Below are 26,391 nucleotides of genomic sequence, written 5' to 3' on the forward strand. Positions count from 1 at the left end.
AATGTTTTTCTTACACGTAATGTCGGTTTGCTCCATTGCGATGGTGGCGCTCTAATAGTAACACTTCACTTACATAACATGAAACAGGAACGAGTGAGACCCGGCGGGTGGATTAAATTGACTGGTCATTTTCGTCAAACATCGTGAGTGTAGTTCGTCTCCAACTTTGCTGATCAACAACATAAGAACGTCCCCTGGTTTTCCGCTAGAGGGCGTCCAGGACCTCACTCAAATCACATCATCCTTACGTAGCAGGAAGTCAAGCGACGACTATAAAACTGCTCTTGGTTGCAGCACTCAAAACAAGTTTATCCGCCTTCTATTCGGCTGCATCAAATAAACACGCAATTTATGTGATGAATGGTTAACCTTAGCTACGCTACAACTGCAAAGACAAAAGAGGTAAGTTACGACTGTGAACCCAAGTTATTGTTAGCACTGTTATTTGTTACACTGCTTGGTCACAGTACAGAAGTGCGGCCCGCTACTTTTAGCATGGTATCTACCACAGTGCTAACTTTATGATATTTAACTTGATTATCCTCGACGAATGTTTGATCGCACATCATCACATGCTGGTTCTTGCCTGTACCAAGAGTAATACTGTACTGTGGAAATACGCAATGCCTTCGTGCACTCTACCTCAAGATAACGCGTAATCACGTTTGCTCTTGGGAGCTGAAGATCAGGGGATGCTTTGAGAATAATTGTCAATTTGTTTTGTACATGTGAAGCCCTTTGAGACTGCTTGTGATTTCGGGCTATATAGGTCCGAGCTCCATGAAATGTCGTTTCGTGTATTGGGTCGCTTTAAGTTCACGTTGTAAACAACACAAGTTGAAGTTAAGGTCAACTATTTGACCATGATTTATGCCTCCTATTTTCATTCTGTTGGGAATTCCTAGTGAAATGGGAGAAATAGTCAAACAAGTGGTGTGATTGTTGGAATAATTAGATGGTGTGGCTCCTACATTTATTAGCTGAACAGTTAGTGTACCAACGCCTTTGTAACCAGGGCAACTTCAATATTAAAAAGGGGAGAGAAAACAGAAAGAGCTCAGAAGTGATGGAGAATGAAACGCTCTGTTAGTTCTCCTCGCGAGTAAAACAAATACTGGTTGTCTTCTCCTCTTTGTTTCAGTGTGTGAATTAATGTCTGTTCCTGCTTAGACCTGAGTGGTTGCAGCGAGAAAATGTTTGCAAGGACCACAGCAAAGTACGTGGAGGAAAAGGTCTGTAGTCGTCAACGACTGGAAGCTCTTTGGCTGCAGCCTTATGTTTTGTTGCGCAGAGCAGGTTGGTACACGTGTATTTTCTATTATGAATTCTCTTCCAGTGTTTATTTTTAGTCGAATTCTATCCAAATCATGTGTGATAGGCAGATTGAAAAAGTTCTTGTATAGGTTTGACCAGTTTCTCTTCAACTGTAACTTTCCTATGTGTTTGTCTTGTTTTGCAGACATCAGTGAAGCTATTTGCTCTAAGCAGGAGCCAGAGCGCACTCACATTAAAGAGGAAGATGTGGGCAAAGAGGTCCAACACTTCAATGAACAAATGGAGAAGAATTTCTTTTGCATCATAAAAAAGGAGGAAGAGCCGGAGCGGCCTTGTAATAAAGCGGAGGGAGAGGACTCCTGCGACATTAAAGACGAGGGAGAAGACTTCTATGACATTAAAAAGGAAGAGGAGGAGGATGCCTGCGAGATGCCATTGACTGGTGTCCCTTTGAAGAGTTTAGAAGAGGGTCAACATGAGGTGAGCAAAGGGGAGGAGCCTCCGAGCTGCAGCTCAAGTCAACAAATGACCAGAGAAGGTGGTGGAGACCACTGTGGAGGATCACAAGCAGCTCCACCATCAGAGAGTGATGACGTGTCGTCACATGTTCCTGCTGCTGCTGCTGCTGCTGCTGCTGCTGATGATGATGATGAGTCTCTAAACAAACACAGGCAATGTTCTCAGTGTGGATTTTTTTTTGCTCATAGCAGTAGTTTGAAACAACACATGAAAATGCACACAAGAAAGAAAAAGTTTTCCTGCTCAGTTAGTGGCCAAAAATTTTCTAAGAGGACAAATTTAAAAAGGCACACAGGAATCCACTCTGGTGAGAAACCTTTTTCATGCTCAGTTTGTGACCAAAAATTCTCTAACAAGGGAAACTTAAAAAGACATACAAGAACCCACACTGGTGAGAAACCTTTTTCATGCTCAGTTTGTGACAAAAAATACTATCGTAAGGAACACTTAGAAAGTCATACAAGAATCCACACTGGCGAGAAACCTTTTTCATGTTCAGTTTGTGGCCAAATATTCTCTAACAATCGAATCTTAAAAAGACATACAAGAATCCACACTGGTGAAAAACCTTTTTCATGCTCAGTTTGTGGCCAAAAATTATCTGACAAGGGAAGCTTAATTATACATAGAAGAATCCACACTGGTGAGAAACCTTTTTCATGTTCAGTTTGTGGCCAAAGATTCTCTGACAAGGGAACCTTAAAAAGACATACAAGAATCCACGCTGGTGAGAAAACTTTTTCATGCTCAGTTTGTGACCGAAAATTCTTTGACAAGGGAACCTTAAAAACACATACAAGAATCCACACTGGTGAGAAACCTATATGCTCAGTTTGTGGCCAAACATTCTCTACCAAGGGAACCTTAAAAAAACATAAAATAATCCACACTGGTGAGAAACCTTTTTCATGCTCAGTTTGTGACCAAAAATACTTTCGTAAGGAACACTTAGAAATTCATACAAGAAAACACACTGGCGAGAAACCTTTTTCCTGCTCAGTTTGTGGCCGAAAATTCACTCTCAAGGGAACCTTAAAAAGACATACAAGAATCCACACTGGTGAGAAACCTTTTTCATGCTCAGTTTGTGGCCAAAAATTCAGTCATGTGAAAAACCTCAAAAACCACGCAAGAACCCACACTGACGAGAAACCTTTTTCATGCTCAGTTTGTGGCAAAAAATTCAGACATAAGAACACCTTGAAAGAGCACACAAGAATCCACACTGGCGAGAAACCGTTTTCTTGCTCAGTTTGTGGCCAAAAATTCTCTCAGAGGGGACGTTTAAAAACGCACACAAGAATCCACACTGGCGAGAAACCTTTTTCCTGCGCAGTTTGTGGTCAAACATTCTCTCACAAGGTAAACTTAATCAGGCACACAAGAGCCCACACCTAACACTGTTGCCTGCTTAGTCAGTTGCCAAAGAGTCTCTTTTGAGAATTCCGAGTGTCTTGGGGAGATGAGAAATGATCCATGAAGTTCTCACCTTCTATTTGAGCAGACTATGAGTTTATGCATCAATGATAATTCTATTCTAGTATGTACCTTTTGATTGAGATGCTGAACTCTTTTACTACAGTGAGAAGTTCATATTTTAGTTTTAGTGATGAATTTGAAAATACTTAACCGGCCTCGGGATGATGATAGTTCTGTGTTTTTCATTATACGTGATGTTTATTATGGTTTTAGTTGTGGTTTTTAACCGTGGGTGTAATAGCAGCAGACTATTACATCTACTGTGTAGGAAGGAAAGATTCCTCAGGTCCTTCATTCCCACTGCTGTCAGACTTTACAACATGCGTTTAAAAATTGTGTTTTGTCTCTACCGCTACTAGTGGCACTTGTCTTTGTCCTTGTCTGTTATTTATCCTTTTTTAAATATGGCACTTGTATTCTTGCACTTTTGTACACTGCTGTGACAAGTAAATTTACCCGCTGTGGGATGAATAAAGTACTATCATCATCAACTGCAATTAGTTTTAATTCATATTCAGTGCAAGTTGCTTAGTTTTTATTAGGGTTTAGAGTTTTGTTCAGCTTTTCATGTTCATGTGAATCAATAAAATAAAAATAGTGTTGGATATCCCCCATTTTTCTTCAACAGTATTTATTTGATATTTTTTACTTTGCCTTGCTACTAACACTTTAAAATGTACTTGAGATGCATTAAGACATTTCATTAAAGAGTTGTTTACTTCACAGTACTCATATTGAAGTCTCAACCTCATATGCTGCTTCTTATTAATATGAATTATATTTATATTAAATTATTTTTAAATAGGTTCCTGATTAAGACGATTGATCTTTTGTCATTTGTTGTTTTAGTCTGTTTCTGTTCTTATCATCATGACATAATGATTTTGCAATTATTCAACATCAAAACATGCTTATATGATAAAATAATGCTATTGTACAAACGCGTTTTAACTTCCCGTTTTAAAATTCAAATGTTGTTCACTGGACCTTGAGCGCAACATTTTTTTTTTTTTTTTTGCAGCATCAGATGATGCAGTGCAGGTAATGTTGCCATAAATGCCATTGGGTACCACATTCTCCTATATTATGAGCAACCATTTTTATGTTTGTGTCCTTAAAAAACAAGTTAAATTCGATGTACAATTCAATGTTATTTAATACATATGATATTTACATTGTTTTTGAACAATAATTACATATGAAGCATCCACGGTCGTAGTCATGGTGTCGTGTAGTCAAAATAAAGATGTTGTGCGCTGCTTTGGCCGTAGGGGGCGTCAAAGCTCCCAGTGCAATCGTAATGACACGGCGGTCCAAGCGGGCTTGGCAGTGAGTCGCCTCCAGCTCTGGAGTCTCCCTCCACGCTCTCCGTGTTGAGACCGAGCAACTTCTTCACACCACAACGCTCCACCGATCTCGAGGCGGTTCCCGCCTCCATCCTTGTCGATATGAAGCTGAACTGGGACGGGAGCTCGGAGACAACTGCATGAATCCTGAAACACAGTAAGTTTGCGTTTTTTGAGGGCTTCCTTGCCGCATCACGTCGGTTGAGATAACTTGCTATTTTTAGCTAACGTTACTTGTATTTGTCGGAATAACGTGCGATTGGTCGTGTTATTGTCTGCAAAGTAAAGAGTAGATTGATCGGCAAGTATTCGGACATTTTGTTCTTTGAAGCAACGATTATTTTTGCTAGCACTTAACGGTTCGCTGTTGCCGTTAGGAGGAATTCGCCCACTTTTGTGTGTTGCGGGGTAGGGCGCAGGCTAACGTGTCTAGCTTAGCGTTTGCGACTCCAAGTCGGGCTTCGCTAAGCTTTGCCACGTTAGCGAGCTAGCCGAGCCTCGTGCCCAGGTTTTTTCTTGCTACACTGCCACTTGACAGAATGGCAGCCATAAACACTATACTCGACCCTGGAAAGCAATGCGCGTCTCAAGTCCCATTGATGGCGTCTGTGTGTGGGCTTATCAACGTCAAATGATCATATGAAGCCCTAAAAGGCACATGTGACAGAAGTCCCTCAACATGAACAGCAAGGATGAATGTGAGTAGGGTAGTCCTCGTTCAAGATGATGCACGACTCGAGCTCACGATGCGCCAATGCAACGTGTGAAATCAAGTGGTTTGCCATGGCGAGGGATTCAAAGATCACATTGACTGGCTGGGAGACGTTCAAATTGTGTAATGTGGAGGCGTTGTCATTTTCTGATTGGGGGTGTGAACAAAATAAAAGCAGATTCCAAGTGGCAAATCTTGACCCTCCCCCCTGTTTTCATCAAGGGCAGTGTTTAGATCTTTGTGGAACAATCTCGATTTTCTTTACGACAGTTAGTGTAACGGATTATTTTGACACCCGGTGCTATCTTTGATGTGTTGATAAAAAGAAACATGCTGTACTAACTGTGTCATCCAGCTCCACTCAGCCTCTCCCATTAGTGTTGACATAGATAAAAAGATCATACAGAAATGTGGCTCTTATGTTAGAAGAAAATAACATTTTACTAATGGATTGCTCATTAAGCATTGGGTTGGTTGTGCCAATTGAGGAGTGTAGTGCACTATTTGCCTGTCTCTACTACTGTTGATTTAGTCTGTACGTACTAGTTTGTTGGCTGAAGGAGGACAAGGGGATATCAACTTTTAGATGCTGAGCTGCCTCCATGCTGCCCTCCACTATTAAACTCCTCCAGGCAGCATTATTCTGCTTGAATTGAAATAAGGGTTCGGAACAGTCAATGAAGGATGAGCACAAAAAAATCAGTTGAAACCAGGTTATAAATTCAGTTTTAATTGGCTGAGAAAATTTGGCGCTTTATAGTTCAGCCTGCTCGGCACAGATCGTACCATTTTCATCAACAGCAGCGTAATAATATATATATATATATATATATTTTTAAATCAGGACATTAAAGTAAAATTCCAATTAAGTTTGAACATTGCGTCAAACATAAATAAAAACAGAATACAATGATTTACAAATCATGTGCAACCTATATTTAATTGAACACGCTCCAAGACAAGGTAGTTAATGTTCAAACTGAACTTTATTGTGTTTAGCAAATAATCATTAACTTGGAATTTTATGGCTGCAACATGTTTAAAAAAAAAAAAGCTGGAACAGGTGGCCATAAAGACTAATAAAGTTGAGGACTGGCTTCTACAGGTTTCAGTCTTCCCAGAGCTTGCTGATAGGCTAAGTGGCCCTCAAGGATCGGAATTGGGCATCCATGACATAGGCCCATTGATGACATCTGTAATTTCACCCTCCGACTGTTTGTAATCCAAGAGCAATAAAGTCTTAAAGACTGGTTGTGATGTGTAATAATCTACTGGTGAATGACACTCTACACAAGTACAATGTCATTCTGTTGAGTAGTACTGACAGGCCAAAGGAAGTAGGTCAAACGATCAATAAAAATCCACCCTGCTGGTCTGTGTTACTTTATATACTGAACATCTAATGTCCTTTTAATGAAAGCTAACCCTCCATTAATAACACACACACAAATATATATAGATATGTATGTGTGTATATATTTATAGCTTTAATAATGATTGACATCTCCTGACATTGATCAGTTAGCGCTAACGTCTGCTCTTGACGTGCGACGTTCTACCTTGCTCAGGCGGGGATTTTTAATGGTGTTGCTCCATAAGCCTATCAACTAGAACTCCGGCTTTGCTTGGCTGTTGGATGATAAATGAGGAGAGAGTGGTGGAGCAGATTGATGCTTAGTGAGAATTCGAAGAGCTCTTTGAGTCCTGTTTTGTGGGTGATATCTGCTGTGTTTTAATTACTGCTTGGTGGAGCAAGCAGCAAGGCACAACAGATGTCCCAGCTTCCACGCTGCGCAGTGGTAAATACTTAAAAGACGCCATTTTCAAGCAGACACTCTGGAGCTGACCTCTACACCCATGTCCCTGCTCTGAAACCAGCTGCGGCTTGTGTTGCTTGCCCTCTGTCACCCTTCACATTACAATTTCAATATATATACTTTAGACACACAGTGCAACCTAAAAGTCTCTGTAAAGTGAGAGTAATTGATTTTAGATTTATTCTGCAAGGAGTAGGAAGTTAGCGTTTATCGATATTGGTGGGGAAATCATTATCATCATTTAGTCATGCACTAAGAGCGAGAGGCGGCCTGTTCAGTTCAGTTTAGGTCTCATCTCTGCAAGCAGCCAATCATATTGGAGCGGGACATGCCCTGTTTGGAAGTCTGACAAAGAAAAGAAAAGCTCATTATAACATTATTAAAACATATTAAAACACAAGACGGTGGTAAACCGTCAAACTGGTAATTGGCTCGTGCCCTGTACTTATTACTTATCCCCCGGCTTTTTCCTCCATACCTTTTAAATACCTGTGCCGTTTTATCTGTATTTGTCACCAGCTTGCCTTGAAATATATTTGCTTACTTTACCAGCCATCCCAGAAAGCCACAAACATATGGGTGAAATTGGTTTTTTGCAAGCATAAGAAGGCATGTCTCACACACACACACACACACACACACACACACACACACACACACACACACACACACACACACACACACACACACACACACACACACACGCACACACACACACACACACACACAATTTTCTTTGCAGTCATCTGTAAAAAGCTATCTTGAAAATGAAGTCATTGTCATTTTAGCTCTCTAAGTAGCATTCTTTGGCAGGCTGCTCTGCCATGAAAATTGTCATTTTATAAAATATGTTAATTGCACCTGAGTGCTTCTGCTGTAAAATGCACCACAAAATCCTCTGCTCTTTTTTACACTCTTACTTGACTCTTTATTGTAATACAGTGGTTGCGCTCGGGTTGTTTGCGGCTCAGCCTTGCAGTGTTCCTCTGTGACAATTGTTTCGCCTTCATGAGCATTGGAGAAATCTGCACTGATAGGTTCTATTTTGGATCCGTCCCACTGCCCCCAGAGAGCAAAGATTTAGCCATTGATATTGTGGCAAGATTCCTGTTGCTCTTTTTAGATGGTTAAGTACAGCTGTACACTTTGTTGTTCATCCCCAAAGGTCCCTCTCTTTAAAATGTCACATTTTTCCCACAGTAAAGTCATGCATTTGAATGCATTGGGCAGTGGAAGTAACACTTATTACACATCTAAAACAATGTAAACACCATTGTAGGAGCACATTACTTAACAGCCAATAATGTAAAAACAACCCATTAATAGAAGTGTCAAAATTAATCAAATTATTGTCAACTGTCTTAATAATCGAGTAATCCTTTAGAGCCAATCTGTCTGCCACTCCTTAGCCTTTGGGGTCATCTCAAAATGTAGTGACAACGAAAACTCTTAGATGTTTTAGCGAACACATGAGATTACATTTTGTGAAAAAGAGGTCACATGATCCAGAAGGTTAATTTCAAGGTCATATCGGTCAAAAGGTAATGTCATTAAAATTACGAATTTTTAAAACTGTGGTGCTCCCTTGGACCGGACTTGCCAATTGTTGAACTATAGAAATTGCTAATATTTTTTATTCTTTCAATGGGTGGAAAGGTTTACAAGAAATAAATTGTTGATGTTACAGGTTCACACACACGCACACACACACACACACACACACACACACACTTGAGCAAGTAACCTAATTACCCTTGAGGTTTGTTCCTAGGCTGCAGGTTATGTGGCATGTGTATTTTTAGAGCAATTTTGACGTCATACCTCCAATTATTATTATTTCATTTTTATGTCTTGAGAGATTGCCAAGCAATTTGTGCAGCTTATAATCAATCAAAAACCACTTCGCACCGATCTCGAGACAAATTTAAGGAGCCCATTTAGTATGGTTGAATCAGGGTTCTCAAATAGGGATTGTCAATAAGGCCAAAGCCTTTTTTACACTGATAAGCGATATTTTCCTGTTCCTCCAGTCACGCCAAGTAAAATTTATTTATATAGCCCTTAATCGCAAAAACATCTCAAAGGGTTTCACATGCCTAAATTTGACAATTATTTTTGACAACCCCTGAGCTTAACCACCAGGAGGAAAAGGAAAAACTCACAACATCCCAACTGGGAAACAATCAGAAACGCAGATGGGAGGAAACATATACTGATATCAATATCTTTGTTTTGTAAACTACACACTATACTAGGAGTAAAAAAAATCCTCAGTAAGTACATTGATTAAAAAAAAAATGTCTGCCTCGTGTACCTGTTTATTTGGTGTGGACCTTCAGAAAATCAGTCAAGCCAGCCGCAGCAAAATCAACAAATTTAATACAATCACTCAAAAATACTTTACAGGTCATCATGTACTTGGATTGACAGGTAGAACCAGTATTTTTTTGTCTCTAACAAAGGATGGTTGTTCATCTATGAGCGGTTCAGAAAATGAATGAATATGGATTTACTATAAATTCATTAACAATTAACCAATTGTTAATTTTCACCCTCATCCCTAAAAAAAGTGTGTCTGTAAAAACATTTTTTTTAATTTAATGTCAGTAGTGGGTAAGCAAGAAATGTGACATTCAGGATTCCTTGTTGTTACAAGTAAGCATACAGGTAAGTCCTCAAGTTTCGCAACAGGAATTGTTTCCATGATAGTGAAGAATCAATTCAGTTGAGTTTTTTTTTCTACATCCTGTGCATGGAAAACAGTGACCATGTTACATAATTTAGCACTGCCCTTATATATATATGTTCAGGCAGCAAGTGTTGTCCGTCATGATGAGTCACTTCGACTTGGGCTCATTTATATTTCATATTCCACTAGCGACGCTGTTATTTTTTTGTTTCATTTTATTTTTTTCTCTGTGCATGTGACAAGTCATCTTGATCAATAATGGTAAATGTGGCTTTGAGACGTATCGATCAGATCTGGAAAAGCTCAGTGGTGAAACCAACGTTTATTCAGGAACTGGTTCCCACCTGCCATTGTTTGTCATCACAGATATAAGTAGGCAATATTTGTTAAGTATTCATTATGAATAATACTAAAAGCCAACAACCTGTTTATGTTATTTCAATGTAGCTATGAATTGGGCCACACCCAATAAACCTAATGCACGATCAATCAAATCACTAATAACAAAAGAAGCATATGTCCTCTGGCCTGCGATCTATCTTGGTTTGCTATTGACGTCACTTGATATCAGTCTGCTACTACTAGACAGCTTACAGATAACAATGCTTTGTGTTTAGCACAGTGAAACGTGCCATTCTTATTAAATGAGTCATTGTTCGTCATTGTCGTTGTTATCAAACAAATTTGATGAACCGTATTCATTCAGTGACTTTGTACTAGCTAGTGCAGTGTTGGCTTTCAGGTTCATTGCTGAGCCAAATGATCAACTTGACGCAGTTGAAGCACCAACATAGAGGACGTTGTAGACTAGAAATATGTACTATTGTTGGTCGTGTCCCATTTTCTGGTGTAATGAATAATATTTCCATTGCATGCGAACCGCCCAAGCAACGCTTCAGGGCTACCTGGCATGGTCGTTGTTTGTTTTTGTGTTAGCTTGCTTTTGAGAATGCTGCGGGAATTAGATTAGATGTTATAAGTCACTGTCAGCAAAAAAAAACATTGCAGGTAGAAAATAATTTATTTTTGCTCCTGTTAAAATGGGGTGTTTTAATTTGAACTTTGCTAGTGTGGTACCTGTCTTTGTTTTGCTTCCTTTCAAAGCTAACAAAAGTTGGACGTTGTGTCAGCGGCTTCAGGAAGGAAGCAATGCACCACAGAAATTGCATATAGCAGTATTTACACATGCATTCCTCTTGGCAAATCAAATGGTTTTACTTTTGCTCTGTGTCTCAAGTAGTAGTCTTCTCTCTGTGTAGAGGAAGCGTGGCACTCCAGACGACACCGGGAAGGAAGCACAGCACCCGCTTTCTGTAATTCTCACCTTTCAAGGTTCTCACTGATCATAGTTGTACTGTCATTTCTCGACCGGCCATGATAAAAAACAAACCCTGTGTCCGCCCTGTTCAAGACACACTGAGTCAAAATGCCTTCGATTTCGAGATGAAACAGAGACTCTTAAAAAGACTGTTCTCAAGAACTACAACACTATTTAATATGTATGACTAAATTGCATCTTCATACTTTGACTTGAATTTTAAACCAACTCTTTCAGCTAAATTAAAATACATTTCTCTACATTCAGGAATACAAACAGGATTCTTGTTGCATAGGTATTACTTGTGCACCGGCATCCTCTATTTGCAATTCTAATTTACACTTTGCATTTCAAACTTTAAAAAAAAAAAAAAATGTTTCAAGCCCCATTTACAGGCCATACAAAGATGGACTTTTATTTTTTTCCTATGGCTTGCACAGAAGGTTCTGCTACTTAGAACTCAGAGGACAACATATTTCATAAGAGCAACACATCAGCAGCTTTGGAATATGCTTGCAAACTACCAGTATTATGCTCCTGATTTGTTTAGTTCAAACTCACTCGACCTGCACCCAGCTGTGTGTTTAGTAAAACTTTAAATGCGATAAGTACATATTTGTATTCTGTTCATTGTTAAGGAAGTGACACACTTTGAAAGTGAAAGGTGTTGGTGTCAGTTGAAATTTCAGCCGCGAGTCAACGTTCAAATATGGTATGTCTTTATTTGCAGCTTTACAGAGTTAGTAGTAGGCTACTAGCGGTGTGTGTACAGTTGGCAAATGGTCTCACAAAGGCACCTCCCTTAGGACTTTGCCTGGTGCAGGAAGAGCTGAGTCTCCTCTCCACCCTTCTTAGTGAGGAGCATTGGAAAGAGGAATTGAGGATGTAATACTCTCAGGACTTTGTGTTTCTAAGTGACGGCTTGTTTTGTGTTTGTGCATCCCTACAGGTGAGACAGGTGGCTTTGACAAAGGCCTCTGGATGTGGTGTGTGCTGCAACTCAGGTGAAAGGTAAGCTGAGCTCTCCCTTACTTGGCCACCACTCTCACACCTTAACAATTAAGATCAGATCAATTAGCAGTATTATGATTTATCCTCCATTGAAATTACTATTATTTTCTGTTCATGTTAGACTTGCTTATTTGCCTGGTAACTTTGTTTACTAGGCATTTCTTGATGGATGCTCATTCATTAGTGTGTTTATGTTTTACTCAAAGGACATTTCTATGATTTTTTGCATTTAAAAGTTTGTCATTTTGTATAAATGCTGATGCCAGCAGTAATTTTTATGATGCAGCAGACTTAAAGAATATCAATTTCACAGAACTAAGAAGAACTTAGGTGTTCGTTATTTTGAATGAGAAGACAAGAAGTGTTTGATTTTGTACAAGGACATCTTGGATGGAGAGTACTTATTCATCTTGAATATGGTTGGAAAGAGTAATGACTATGTGCGGCTTCTTTTTCAGCCATCTATCTTTAGAAGAGTATATTTTAGTGACTTCTGAAAAGATAATTGCACCGTTCCCCGTCTATATTTATGTCGCTAGTATCAAGTGTACAGGAGTCAGCTGAGTGTTGTCTGACTGTTACATGAAGAATATGGCATTTTTTAATTATTTCTTGGGGGCAGCTAATCCTTAAGACTAGATCTAAGTTGATTTAGGATAGATGTTGGAGTGTGAATAATGCAATCTGACCAACATTTTCATCACAACAATGGACAAACAGTTTCTTAAAAAAATACCAAACAGTTCCGTGTTTACCCCTGACACAAGATTATGTTCTCATACTCTGTAGCCTTCCATTCTAAACTGGGTCATTGTCGACCATACTGACGCTAACCTTCTGAACCATAGCACATTTACCCTCGGGGAGAGGGTATACCAATAGAGTAGGGTAAAGATGGCAAAGATTCAGCATGGTTTTGAGTCGCCACAGTCCTACAGAACAATGGCGGCCCTTTTTCAGTTCACTTTTGGCTGGAAGGCATTCTCTTCATTCAAATCCCTTAAATATACCTTCACTATTGGCAAGACCCAGAATAGAACATTACCACATATCCTCCCACAGAGCAAAAAAGGAAATTCTCTCATGGTGTAGGCTTTACATGTGTAGCTATCATTTTGTCGTAAGGAGAAGCCCACGAAAAAAGCAGGATTTTTGTGATTTAGTGCAAAGTACCTATAGGTACATATAAGTTCATAATTCACAATTGTACCTATTTAAATATTGAGTAGTTTGTCAGTATTCTTGCAGACAAATGTGAAGATGATAGATTAAACAGCTAGAGTGGCATACATTGTTTGTTTTGAATCTCCCAGTTGACAGCACCTTTCGCCATCAAGATGTATCCTACAAGTCAATGTTGTCTTTTTAGATCCACACCACTATGTTTGTGAATGTGTAGCGAGTCTCGAGACTCAGCTTTGTTGCAGCTGATTGGGAGCTTGGTGGAGTAGCATTTGCTATGGGCGTGAAGAGATCAAGAGGTGCAACACAAACCGTCTTTATTCACAGACAATTTTCAGTCTGATCAGCTTGTCACTAGCAATCGTCTCTGTGTGAGAATGACAAGTAAGGTGTACAGTAATGTTTTTTTCGGTTGGAACAACAAAGGGTGGGAGTTTAATAGATCTGTATGTGTGACATTGTGACACAAATAAAATTGGTTCTTGTTTAAAAAAAATATTGCGATAACTACATGCTATTTATACTTTCCTTTGTCATTTTTATTTGCCCTTTCCACAGACAGGGTGAACTGATTGTTAGGATGAAGGAGGAGAGTTTGTACCACCGAAGGTTGTCGATGTCTCCAAATGCCTCTTCCCCACCCAAAATTGACCCCCGCATCCTCACACGAAACCTTTCTTATGGGGGAGACAACGATCTCTACAACCTCAGCTCAGGTAAGTTAGCCACAATCAAAAGACCTGAGTAGCTATTCATCAGAAACTTGTGGCCCGGTCATGCTTTGACAATCTGTCAGATGACGGAATCCCTCAGTTCATGTGTCTGTGTGTTGTGGGTTCCCACCAGGCAGTGAGACAGACAGGCACGATATCTCCCTGATGACTAATGAACTTAGTCCTGCCCAGTCACCAGGCAGCAAGGTAAGAACACAGATTTTGATTGAGCAACTTCATAAGAGTTTCCCAAACTATTTTTTTTTTGTTTTAATACCACCTGAGCAATTGTTTAGGGTAAATTTGCAGGCCATTATTGTGGTTGGAAAAAAAAAGTGTATTTTTGTCAAGGCCTCGAGGGAACCACAGGCAAATTAGACCTTTGAGACCTCATGCTGCCCCTCGTGTTTCTGTGTTATTTGTTCCACTGTCTTAATTTGTTTTCAAGTCATCCTGTCCCTCTCATTTGTCTTAATTGCAAATATCAACAAGAATTGGTCAGTACATAATTGACTGGCATATAGATGTCTTATACATATCGTTGCTGTCAGGCAGAAACAGTCAAAATGACAACTTTACGTTAACTAAAAAAAAAAAACTTGAGTGGACACACTTAAACATAACAATTAATAACAACTATAGCAATTTGCATACCAAGCACAAACTCATATCAAGTCAAGTCAAGTCAAGTCAAGACTCTTAAATATAGTGTGATGTAAAAAGAGAACCCCGTTGTTTTCGTTTCTATTGCCCAGAGAAACATTTGGACTGTGTGAAGGTTCACTGTTTACTTATCACGTCACCATGGTAGGCATTGGACAGAACCAAGACTGGACAGGTGGCTAGAGGTTTTTGCCCTCTCATCTACGACCTAAAAGCAGAGGTGGCCTGGACATTAATAATTGCATCCTGGGTTGCCCCTTTGGCACAGCAGCTGAGCTTATAACTGACAGGGGCCCACAGTTCTATTCAGAGCACAAGACAGCAGGTGCTAAGGTTCTGAGGGTGAAAATTCACCTCACTACAGCGTACCACCAACCTGGAAACATAATTTCATCGTTCTATGAAAGCCGCTCTGCAGGCCAGCCTCACGGACAGCAACTGGGCCACCCGTCTCCTGTGGGTCATGCTGGTTCCCCGCTCTGCCCCAAGGAGATCCTCCAGATCTCATCTGTGAAAGTTTATATTTTATGGTTGTTTTATGACCAGCCACTGCATGTCCCAGGGGAATTCCCTCCGGATGCCATCCCCCCTTGGTCCACTTCATTGCGTTTTGTGATGTGGTGATTTTGTTCCCATTCCGATATTTGCTTCGTCCAGCCATCGGACCCCACTGCACCCCTACTGGAGATAAACAAAAATATCTGTGGACCGCCTCAGACCTGTTTTTTATGGCCATTGAGGTGCTGCTGAATATGTCGGGGGCGCCCTTCCTCTGCAGTATTTGGGCTGGCACCAGCTCCTGACCCCTACCTGAACCCTGATCCCCCTACTGCTAAGTGCAGCTGATTCTGATGCTATAACCACTCTCCATCACATTGACTGTTTTTCTCTTGACACTGTTGATGCACTTTCTTTAATTCGGGGGGCTGTGTTGTTACTCACAAAGGTGAGACATGTAACTTTAAGGGAGGGGAGGATCTTACAGAAGTTTCATGAAAGGGGTTAAAAGGACTGATTTGTGTGGATAGTATAGAGAAGTAACTCGCCTTCGTCTCCCTGTCTCATGACCGCATTGTTTCCTGCTTGACCATCATTAAAAGCCACTTCTCTTCCTTCTTTCCTCCAGTCTGAGTCTAGGATGTTTAATGGTCTAGAAAAGGACTGTCCCTCACCAACAGAAAAGCTTGCTCGGAAGGAGTCTCTTAAGGTTTGCACATGCATCATTCAGTATCATCATCGTCTCATTCCGTATCTCATTCCATTCATAATTAAAAAAAATAAAACACACAAAAATATCTTATGCCAATTTCTCTTAGGTATTAGTTATAATAAATATGAATTCCACCCTAAAATACTTCATACCAACGTTGTTCAAATCACTGAATAAATTGTATTGTTTTATTGGATTCTGCATCCATCCAGAGTTGTACTTAGTTTATGTACGAAGGGCATTGCTTTGATAATTTAGCTTTCATTTTCCTCTACAACAGGTCCAAAAGCAGAATTACCGTCAAGAAAAGAAGCGGGCTGCCAAAGAATTGTTCAGTGCTCTGAAAGACCCGAGCGTTGTCATTATGTCAGACTGGCTAAAGGTAAGGTTGCTGAAGCTATGCACTGTTTATTTTCTACTTGTGTCATGTGTTAACCATTTTTAGGGTAAGGTGTGATTATTAAAATGTCACTCCGTTGCTGTTGTTATTTTTCAGATCCGTGGCTCTTTAAAGAGTTGGACCAAGCTGTGGTGTGCCCTGAAACCTGGTGTTCTTTTGATCTATAAGACCCCTAAAACTGACCACTGGGTTGGCACTGTCCTGCTGAGTTCCTGCAAGCTCATCGAGAGGCCCTCAAAGAAGGATGGGTTCTGCTTCAAACTTTACCATCCACTGGACAAATCCATTTGGGCTGTCAAGGTCAGACATGTTTGTAGTCTGGGTGCCCCGATCGATCAGTCACCAATTGCTGATGGCTATGGTTACTGTAAATAGGCCTTGCTGGCTCAACCCCCTCCTTTCTGCTACATAAAACACTGTGGAAAAAAAACTTCATTAGATGTTCATTATAAGAATAAAACTAATACATTTTTTGAAGAATTGCTGTGTTCCAGTCCATGATGTATCACACGCTTTGATCTGAATGTGTAGGGTCCCAAAGGAGAGAATGTAGGCTCCATCACACAGCCTTTACCAAGCAACTACCTGATCTTCAGAGCATCCTCTGAGTCTGATGGTGAGTATGTGATTGTCACTGTGAAAGCTCAATGTTTTTCTTCTTCACAGGGTTCCAGATTATCTCTTTTAGACTAGAAGCAGAGTGAAGGTTTTTGGGACGCACATTTGTATTCATTTTGAGTGTATTGACAAAAAAAAAAAAAGGGAAAATACTTGAAGTGTCTCAAATTTTAGGATAAAAATTCCCCCGTTTGAGCATTTCTTCAATGTATTGAACAATCTCTTCTTTAAACCTATTTGCCACTTCAGGCCGATGCTGGATGGATGCACTGGAGCTTGCTCTGAGTTGCTCCAGCCTCTACAAGCTAACAGCCAAGTCTGGAAAAGAAGGAGATATCAGCACAACTTCTGAGTCGTCCCACTTCCTCCATCTTCTGCAGTCTACCACACTAGCAGACACAGAGCTTTTGCAGTAAGTAATGACTCACTCATATTACAGCATACTACACGGAAGTGATATATAACTGCGGTTATGTGGCACATTGGTGTGGCTTATCAGGTGTGTGTTGGTCGTTCAAATGTAAAGAACAAAAAACTCTTTGAGGGGCACCATTTATTTACCTTTTGCCATGGCTGCAAAACCTTTCAAGGCCCAGATAGCACACCAAGTAAATTTGGGAGTAAATTGCAGCAGGATGACTTGAAGATTTCTTTTGTGCCAGGAGAGTTTTCGTATGTGTGATTTTGCTCAGTAAATGTTGGCAGGTGCTGCTCTGTAGCCCATCCCAATTGAAAGTTAGCCCAGGTTTTACACTCTGCAGCAGTTGCATCATGCTTTGTGCTTCATGTCCATTTGCATGCCATTATGTTTTTTGTAATGGTTTGCATTTTTGGCTTTTCTTGCATTATACTCTATCAATTTGAATCCCTCAAGATAGCCATTTCTCCACCCCTTTTTCTGTGGTTTCACATTGTATGACACAATCGTCAAGCATCCTCCAGCCAATGACAAAAGCCAAATGAGTCACATGACTGAGAAGCAGGAAAGTCATGAAATATGTGAGCTGTGTACCTTTCAGAAAGATTATAATCCAGCACACATTAACAAACGCATACTGTAGGTATGTAGCACTTAATTACAACGGCAACTGCTCGGATATACTACGTCTAGATTTACTGGTAACCACTTGAGAATAACTAACTGAAGATTGCCATTGTGCCGATGAGTGTTTTAGATTTAAGGAACACTTTGATGCCTCTGGTGCAGAACATTTTAGTGTTGGTGAGTTTGAGATATGATTATTTATAGATTTTACTTTGTTCAGGAATGCGATTTTTCTGGTCTGTCAACTTGGTCGTTTGGTTTTCTCAATTATGGTTTTCTTGCTTTTTGTGATAAATCCCGTTCTTTGTTGTTAAATCTTGGACTAGAGTGCAAGTCGACTTATTTCATTTGAGTATGTGTATTTGTCTTCTTGTCTTGAAAGGGGTCATAGTTTGTGAAAAGGCTGGGGCGCAGCGAATGCACGGACCTCCAATGACAGTCCGTAAATTGGCTTTTCATTTGGATTTGCTCTCCTACTTTTTTGGACACTTACAAAGATTTGACTATAATTGTTATATTCCAAGTACCTATTACTATTTATATTGTAACACTAGTCGGTGTCTTTTAAATCAATAAAATAAAAATGTTTTGAATACTATACACGTGTAGAAATGTCCAACAGTGACATCTAGCGGCTCTATGAGTCCAATATAGTAAAGGAATACAAAATACAAACACACTTAAATACACCGTGTTGTGGAAAACGTATAGTTTTTAATGATTCACTTTTATTTAAGAAGAATTTGAATAAGGGTCCAGAATGAGTGTGTTCCAAATACAGGTGGATCACACTGCTTAGCCTCCCTGGCTACTTGGAATCTCAGATTCAAATGGAGCAGCATTATTTGTCCTTACTGTGGAAAAGCAGACCAGAGCTATGCTTTCAAAATGGTTCTTGTCACAGCTGTCCGTGTGTGAGGCGGCCAAAAGTAGCCTGCAAAATGTTTAAAGAGTCGTTAAAGTGTGACTGATCTTGATGTTACTATATCTCTGTTCCTAAAAGGTTGAATGAGTCTGTGCTGCTTGGCAATCACCACATGGACCATGACGGATTTTCTGACAAGTCAGAGCGTGATGGTCACGATGACTGGGACGCCTCTGCAATTGATAATGGAGGAAGGTTGACAGAGGAGAGTGACATAGACCAATCAGATGAACAGATTTCTCCCGTGCCGCAGGGTACAATTTATGTCGAGCAGGGCACAGAAGAGATGGCTGAGGTGAGAGTTCATGTACACAAGGTGTCCCTTCTTGTCTGCATTACAATTTTGTTCACAAACTTGCAGCTATGATTGAGGAACTTATGTCCAGGTATGTTTTGTGTTTCTCAGGCTGGGGAATCATCCCAAGTTGAGACTGTTTCAGAGGAAAACAAGGGTATGATCTGGGGTATTTTGAAGCAGCTGCGACCGGGCATGGACCTCTCAAAGGTGGTCCTGCCTACATTCATCTTGGAGCCTCGCTCCTTCCTGGACAAGCTATCAGACTACTACTATCACGCTGACCTGCTCTCACAGTCAGTATTGCCGTATACCTTTTTACCATTTCTGATATACTCTCTTGTCGCACTATTTAATGATTACTAACTCCCTTAGAGCGGCACAGGAGGACAGTGCATATGGCCGAATGAAGCAAGTAGTCAGATGGTACTTGTCTGGTTTTTACAAGAAGCCTAAGGTAAGACATGTTTCAGGTTAAATTCTTTTTACCCTATTGGCTTAAGTAGAAGACAGCCCTAAATTACAGCATCTGGGACAAGAAACTGTAAATGACAAGATGGTCTAATATTTGTTTACATGAAAGTTTAAAAGTAAACCGACTAATATTTGAAATTCAAACAACATTTGCATTTTAATTCACTTTAATCTAATAACACTATTATGAATAACACCAGTCTATGGAATATATTATGACCTACAACCTATTGGTCCTGTTAATTTTTTGGAAATCATTTGCGATTGTGGCCCCATACATTCCAATAAAGTTAATGATAATATTTATGCTCCTAAGTTAAATGAATAATTGCCTCAGAACACAGTTGTAAAATAAGTTATAGATGTGTTGGTTAATTCATGGAAATATTCCTTCCTGATTGTATCTTCTCTAGGGACTGAAGAAGCCTTACAATCCAATATTGGGGGAAACGTTTCGCTGCTGTTGGCCTCATCCCCAAAGTGAAGGCTGCACTTTCTACATAGCTGAACAGGTATAAACCTCAAAACTTGTACACTTGAATCTGGAAACAGGAAGTCAAATACGTTGCGAAATTCTGCAAACCCACTTGAAATTCAAACAACATTCACGTGCATGCACTTGAAACTGGAGTCTGGACAGCCGCCTTTTTATTCTGCAGCTCACAATGCCAGTATCACAAATTTGTTTCTTTTTCCAGGTTTCGCACCATCCGCCCATTTCTGCCTTTTATGTCTGCAATAGGAAAGATGGGTTTTCCATCAGTGGAAGCATCTTGGCAAAGTCCAAATTCTATGGTATTTAGTATACACAGTGTTCTTTTCAATGCTTGATAATCATGCATGACCAACATAAGCAGAATACCAATTTCCTCTTACACCATTCCCTCATGCATTTTGATAACAATTAACAGTTGTTCAAAATTAAACATAGTCTGAGTACATCATTTTTTTTCCTTGTGGTACTGCATTTATTTTAATACATTGTCATTTTATTTATATTTCATCTTATTTATTTTCCATTTAATCAGTAACATTTGAACCTCTTTTACACTTTGTAGTGACTGAATTTTTGCTTCAAAAGAAGGTTAGGCGCAAATGTTAACATTAACTACCTAACTTGTACTCTTCGGCTCTGTTGTGTAGGTAACTCTCTGTCTGCTATCCTGGATGGCAAAGCGAGACTGCTCTTTCTGAGCAGAGAGGAGGAGTATGTCATCACAATGCCCTATGCTCATTGCAAAGGTAACTAACTGTCCACTTCCACTTAGTTATTTCACTTTTTCAACATTTAGAGCTGCATAAGTTGGGAAAAATATGACTGCCTGTAAAAAAGTAGGTTTTCAGCTTGCACATTGTGAGATGAAGTTCTAACATGCACTGGATGGATGTCTGTCCGCAAAAGGTATCCTGTATGGGACGATGACACTAGAGCTGGGTGGAAAGGTTACCATTGAGTGTGAGAAAAACAAGTGTTTCACTGAGCTGGAGTTCAAGTTAAAGGTACATTGGCAACATCCGCTGTTTAATTCGGGCTTCATGGTCTGCATCAGTTATTTTGCTTACTGCATGCAGCCGTTCCTGGGAGGCGCCTCTTCCGTGAATCAGATCAGTGGCAAGATCCTTGTGGGGGATGAGCTCGCTGCCACTGTAGATGGACATTGGGTATAAAAACCTTTCTATTTTTTAAACGTGTTTTTCAAACCCTTGAATATGACAATTGATTTGTAGCTTTTGAAATATCATTTATTATTTCAAAAATGTACATAGCACCAGGGATCACCTACATATGGTACAACCAAGTTGCTCCCAAGAATCTCATGACGTCCGAGGGCCTGTTCTAAAAATAGCTTAGCAGTGAAATTAAATTGCGGCTATGATGATTGTTAAATCATTGTTGTTCAGTGTCCTAACAAACTATAAGTATTAATATGAAATGAAAATGTATTCTTGTTTCTTTACTTATTTATCATTTATTGATTTCCTGCCTTTCGTGACAATTGGTTTGACATTTTGTAATTAGGACGGTGAGGTTTTTATTCATGAGAAGCGCTCCGGACAGCAGGCAACCTTGTGGAACCCGAGCCCAGAAGTCCGCAGCAGTCGTCTCAAGAGACGTGTTGTCCTCTTTGACCAGCAGGGAGAGTTTGAGTCTGAAAGGTAAATCAGGTCTTTCAGTAGAAGAATAAAATGATAAAATGCCTTTTTCCTCACAATTTTATCAATGGAGATCTTGGCAATCTAGTTTAAATGGCTTAATATTAGTTAGTATTTTACCTCATCTATGGTCATCAGTTAGGTTACATTTATATCCATGTCTGGAATTGTCCTTCAGTATGTGTTTTTCAGTTGTGTTTCCCTCACTTACAGGCTGTGGCAGCACGTGACTCGAGCAATTACAGAGCGTGACCAGGTTCAAGCCACACAGGAAAAGTTTGTGCTTGAAGAAGCTCAGCGCAAAGAGTCCAGGGAGCGGGGAGACAAACCCTGGACCCCACGACTTTTCTATCAGGACCCAGTGACCTCAGAGTGGACCTACAAGCATGTGGAGTAAGAACTTTGAAACCTTTCAGTCTCTTCATTTTTAGGTTCACACCTGTAGTGACCTGTTGAATGACACGTCCCGTAATGTTTGCTTTAGAGCCGAGCCGTGGGAGCCAGAGCGTTGTCTGGTTCAGTTTGAGAGAGATGGAGTCATTCAAACGTTGGAGAAAACGCAGAGACAGCACAATGGACTCTCATACAGTGACAGCTGGCCCAGCCAACGCAAGGTTACTTAGTCGCCCACCTTTACACATTTTTTAAAGCTCATTAGGATTTTGAATGAGTAAATATTATTTTTAGAGACCTAAAGATAGAGACCAACAAGTCATAGTGACCTCAACTGGCTGCATTATCAATTTAAGTACCTTGTGTAGCCAAATTTTAGATGTACACTGTGCGGTATCCAGCTAATGCTAATGGCAACTGAGCTATAAAATCTTATTTTTTCAGGCTAAAGTGAATGGGACACACAGGAAAGCCAGCAGTCAGCCATCCAGCTGCAGCCAGAACACTGAGAGCAGCAGCAGCACCCCAGAACCGACACACGAGTCCTCTGATAATGAGGGTGAGGCGCTAACACACCATAGGCTCCCATAGCCATGACCCGGCAATTGAGGCGGAAATTTTGATACTTGTGACTTTGCTGCCATTTTTACGTGGATAGAATATTCTTAGATCATTTGACACGCTTCCACAATTCATTTATATTACTGTATATATAAAAACAAATGTATAATTGATCTGAATTCAAACTCTAAATCTGGCTGTCAAGTAAAGACTGTTTAGTTAAAAAAGAGCACACAATAACAATCACTTAGGTGAGAAATAGAGAAACAATGTGCATGTGCACGTGTGGTCTAATGTCAAGTCAGCGCTTTAAAGATGCTGTTATGATTTTTTTTAACCTAATTATTATTGTCACTGAAGAACAATATTTTATGGAACATATACCTGTTTAGTCTTATTTCGAATTACAGGCATTCCTCGGTTTATGATGGTACGACCTACGACGTTTCAAGGTTCTGAACTAGTTTGAGCAGTAGTAGTAGTCATCACACAAAACAAAAAGGCACATTCAAATACTGACGTACTCGCAGTTTTTTCATTTAATTGTTTTATGTCATTGCAATCATTTACCGTAATGAAGACTCTGCATTAGCGATGGATTACTGCACCTTATAACTTTGAAGTACAACTTCAGGTTATGTCGCTATCCTGAAGTTTTTGTGAGTAGGAGAACAACGTAATCTGTCCCGATTATATTTTGGTGTTGATAATTTTCATTTATATAATATTTTCCCTATCACAAAGACCAATTTTCATCCATGTTCTTCAATTCATTGTGACCAATGAAAAAATTCTCAACTAATCTGATAGGTTGAGTAGTGTTAAAGTCAGCCAATGTCAATGGTCATTAAGTTTGGTTTTTGCTTAGTATTTTATAAGATTTTATGGTATGTTAGATGTTGTCATTGACTATTGTTTAATATTTGAAACCATCAGAGTTCTCAAACCACTGTGCACGCTGCAGTAAGGACATGGCTCTCCTCCAGACCTCCATCACTTCCATACAGAAGACACAGCAAGATATTCAGAGGTGATACAACTCACAACAGCAATGTTTTAGCTATTTTACTAGAGGGGTACACGTACTGATTTGAACATTTTAATCGTTTTTTCAAACACGAGAACCCACACGATGAGGAAAACATGGCTTGTTTGTGCGAATCATTTTTATAGTTTGTGGTGTACTCATGATTAACACCACTCACATAAGGTTTTCACTGAGTATCCTCAAGGCCTGTCACAATAATTGCTATGTATTATGCTTCCGCTCGATAAAATGGAAATCATTTTCCTTTCGTTTGCATGCGAGGAGTCGGAAAAAATGGGTGTTGACCATGCACACGTACACACACACGCTCACACACGTACGTAAGGATTTGTAAGTGGAAAGAGTTTGTTGTTCCCTGAGCAATGTCATTAGTGTTTCTTTGGCTGTCTGTGTTTATTCTCATTAAAAGCACACCTTGCCTGTCTTTGTAGGAACCTGGCCGCTCTGAGTCGCCAGCTCGCTCAGCAGAGGGCAGCAGACAACAGTGTGTCATGGATGAGTCGGCACTGTGTGATCGTCTGTTTGGTGCTCCTCTCACATGTTTTCCTCCGCTACTTCTACGCCTGAGAAGCTCGGGTCTCCGTCCAGCCCTGATCTGAGATTTGATCCCTCCCACAAGCACAAACTAATCAACTGGGCGGGCCCAGAACTCAGACGAGAGTTGGGTGAGGGACTTGTCCTATTCTTTTTCTTATATGGAGTGGCTTAGCATGAACATTATAGCAATAAACACAGCCAATGCCTGTCAGACATCTTCAGATAGAAATGACTCCCCCCACTGAGTGTAGCCAAATTGAAAGAGCACCGGCACCCACGCACTTTGGACAGGAGATGAGGGATGACAGAAAGGGTTATCAAAGATGGTCTTTCAATACAAAAAAAAATATATACGTAATGAAGAATGATTTGTAAGAGTATCAACAGAGACCACCATCCCTTAGTGTCTTTATCGACTTGCCCTGCAATACTGTCTATCTGTGAATGTGTTTGTGTGTTGTTTGTATAAATCGTAGGCCCTACACGCGCTGGTAGATCACCGCGCCAAAGTTTCGTACAACTTCCACTCCAGAAATTGGGCCTTAAAACCGCTGATGCCAAAAAAGGAAAACACGTCACGACACATACAAATGAACGAAGGAACATCTTTCAACAGTGCAATTTAGTGTTTTGTATTTACTATAGGCACACATCAGCTCTGTCTCGTCTTGTAATGACAATAATTTTACCAAAACAGTATTTATAATCCGAAAAGACAAAGAGTTATTGTTTACAGGGAGCACTGTGTGTGTTTCTAGTGACACATACTATGTGTAGGAAGAATGGCTAATGTGGGTCAAGAGTGAGAGCCATACAAAGTGTCTTTATATTTGTGTGCCTGCTGTGGCACAATGGATGGGACGATTGCGTAGCACTGTTTGGTTAATGCTGCTGGATGCAGCATGTGGAGTTAGGATTAATAGAGAGCAAAATTGCTTTGGCCAATGGAATAATTTGTGCGTATGCCTCCTACATAGCATCCAGACAGGTCTACAGTTTGACATTCTGGTTTTTGAATCAGAATTGTCCGACCAAGTTACCATTTCACTCATCCGTAAAGATGATCTACAAATGCACTTAACACTCTTGTAACCCAGAATTATCACCAACCTTTGTATGATTTGATCTGTTGCTCCAGTTAACTAGATGTCTGCAACAGATGGGTTAAGCAGCATGCAACTCAAATAACCTGTAATGGTCATCTACTTTAATTTTTTTTTTTTTTATGTCAAGTTGCCCATGGTGGAAACTGACTAACAATGTTTCTCACAATCCCCAGATATTAGTTTGTTTAATGAGCGTTTGGAGTTCATCTTGGTCCAAAACAAGTGACTTTGAAAATGTAAAAAATTAATGATTTGGTTGTATTTGTTCTTTTAAAAGGTATGTACATATTTGTCTGCAGTGCTTTTGTGCTCTGTGATAAAAATAAATTTCAGAATGTATTTATTGTGTGATTTTACCCCCTTGGTAACTAAAGTAACCTTGAATCTTCGGGACCAGGGATGACAATCTTGCTCCCAGAGTTGCGTGCTGTTCTCATGTATGTATTTTAGTTTGTGAGAAAGCCATTGAGCTAAACGCAAAGCTATGTCTGTGACTTTGTTTGTTTTGAGCATTTTCTAACATTTCAGTTCAGTGCCCAGTTTGTAACATTTCAGTCCAGTGCCAGAACTGATCTACCCAACGGGAGCAAATTTTAGCGATGAAAGTCGACTCTGAATGAATGATTTTGTGTACTTTTTCTCCATTATTTTCCTGTTTTTATACTCGATCACCAATTTCCGGGATTGTATATGCCATTTACTTTTGTTATATTGAACAAGAACTCAATGATGCCCATTTTTTTTTCATTCACACTTGTTGCACACTGTAGCACTACAGTAAAACAGTTTTAACCCTAACACTGCCTTGTTTCTTTAATAATGTTTGACTGTCAAAATGTTGTGCCTCTAAAATGCTATGAGCTGTAACTGATTATTAGTAATTAGTTCAAAGCTCATCATT

General features: G+C 39.9%; 2 protein-coding genes across 5 annotated transcripts; both read left to right on the forward strand.

Moving 5' to 3' along the window:
• Positions 1-134: 134 nt before the first annotated feature.
• Positions 135-3,764, forward strand: LOC125970357 (oocyte zinc finger protein XlCOF6-like). Of its 2 annotated transcripts, none has more exons than XM_049722543.2 (3): positions 135-402; positions 1,142-1,296; positions 1,460-3,764. In XM_049722543.2, exons 2-3 carry the CDS (start codon positions 1,194-1,196, stop codon positions 3,190-3,192), a joined length of 1,836 nt encoding a protein of 611 aa, XP_049578500.1. In that variant the 5' UTR covers positions 135-402; positions 1,142-1,193; the 3' UTR covers positions 3,193-3,764. The 2 variants fall into 2 exon arrangements, with proteins under 2 accessions (XP_049578500.1, XP_049578501.1); XM_049722544.2 differs by having other exon boundaries at positions 1,171-1,296.
• Positions 3,765-4,569: 805 nt separating this feature from the next.
• Positions 4,570-26,288, forward strand: osbpl5 (oxysterol binding protein-like 5). 3 transcript variants are annotated; one of them, XM_068651052.1, is made up of 23 exons: positions 11,803-11,867; positions 12,105-12,166; positions 13,907-14,064; positions 14,195-14,268; positions 15,851-15,931; positions 16,215-16,316; positions 16,431-16,634; positions 16,866-16,950; positions 17,202-17,364; positions 19,001-19,217; positions 19,329-19,513; positions 19,593-19,674; positions 20,105-20,203; positions 20,390-20,486; positions 20,835-20,933; positions 21,094-21,191; positions 21,264-21,353; positions 21,712-21,848; positions 22,059-22,238; positions 22,330-22,459; positions 22,683-22,797; positions 23,736-23,829; positions 24,279-26,288. In XM_068651052.1, exons 1-23 carry the CDS (start codon positions 11,865-11,867, stop codon positions 24,412-24,414), a joined length of 2,691 nt encoding a protein of 896 aa, XP_068507153.1. In that variant the 5' UTR covers positions 11,803-11,864; the 3' UTR covers positions 24,415-26,288. The 3 variants fall into 3 exon arrangements, with proteins under 3 accessions (XP_049578493.1, XP_068507152.1, XP_068507153.1); XM_049722536.2 differs by lacking the exon at positions 11,803-11,867 and adding an exon at positions 4,570-4,776 and having other exon boundaries at positions 21,094-21,353; XM_068651051.1 differs by having other exon boundaries at positions 11,791-11,867; positions 21,094-21,353.
• The last annotated feature ends 103 nt before the right edge of the window (positions 26,289-26,391 follow it).

The sequence above is a fragment of the Syngnathus scovelli genome, chromosome 6, assembly GCF_024217435.2.
Source record: "Syngnathus scovelli strain Florida chromosome 6, RoL_Ssco_1.2, whole genome shotgun sequence".
Taxonomy (NCBI): domain Eukaryota; kingdom Metazoa; phylum Chordata; class Actinopteri; order Syngnathiformes; family Syngnathidae; genus Syngnathus; species Syngnathus scovelli.

Coding starts and splice junctions, on each gene's coding strand:
- LOC125970357 (XM_049722543.2), top strand. CDS start 1,194: ATGTTTGCAAGGACCACAGCAAAGTACGTGGAGGAAAAGGTCTGTAGT. Junction 1,297..1,459: donor TGTTTTGTTGCGCAGAGCAG/GTTGGTACACGT, acceptor CTTGTTTTGCAG/ACATCAGTGAAGCTATTTGC.
- osbpl5 (XM_068651051.1), top strand. Junction 15,932..16,214: donor CTCGGAAGGAGTCTCTTAAG/GTTTGCACATGC, acceptor CCTCTACAACAG/GTCCAAAAGCAGAATTACCG. Junction 22,239..22,329: donor TGGACCTACAAGCATGTGGA/GTAAGAACTTTG, acceptor TGTTTGCTTTAG/AGCCGAGCCGTGGGAGCCAG.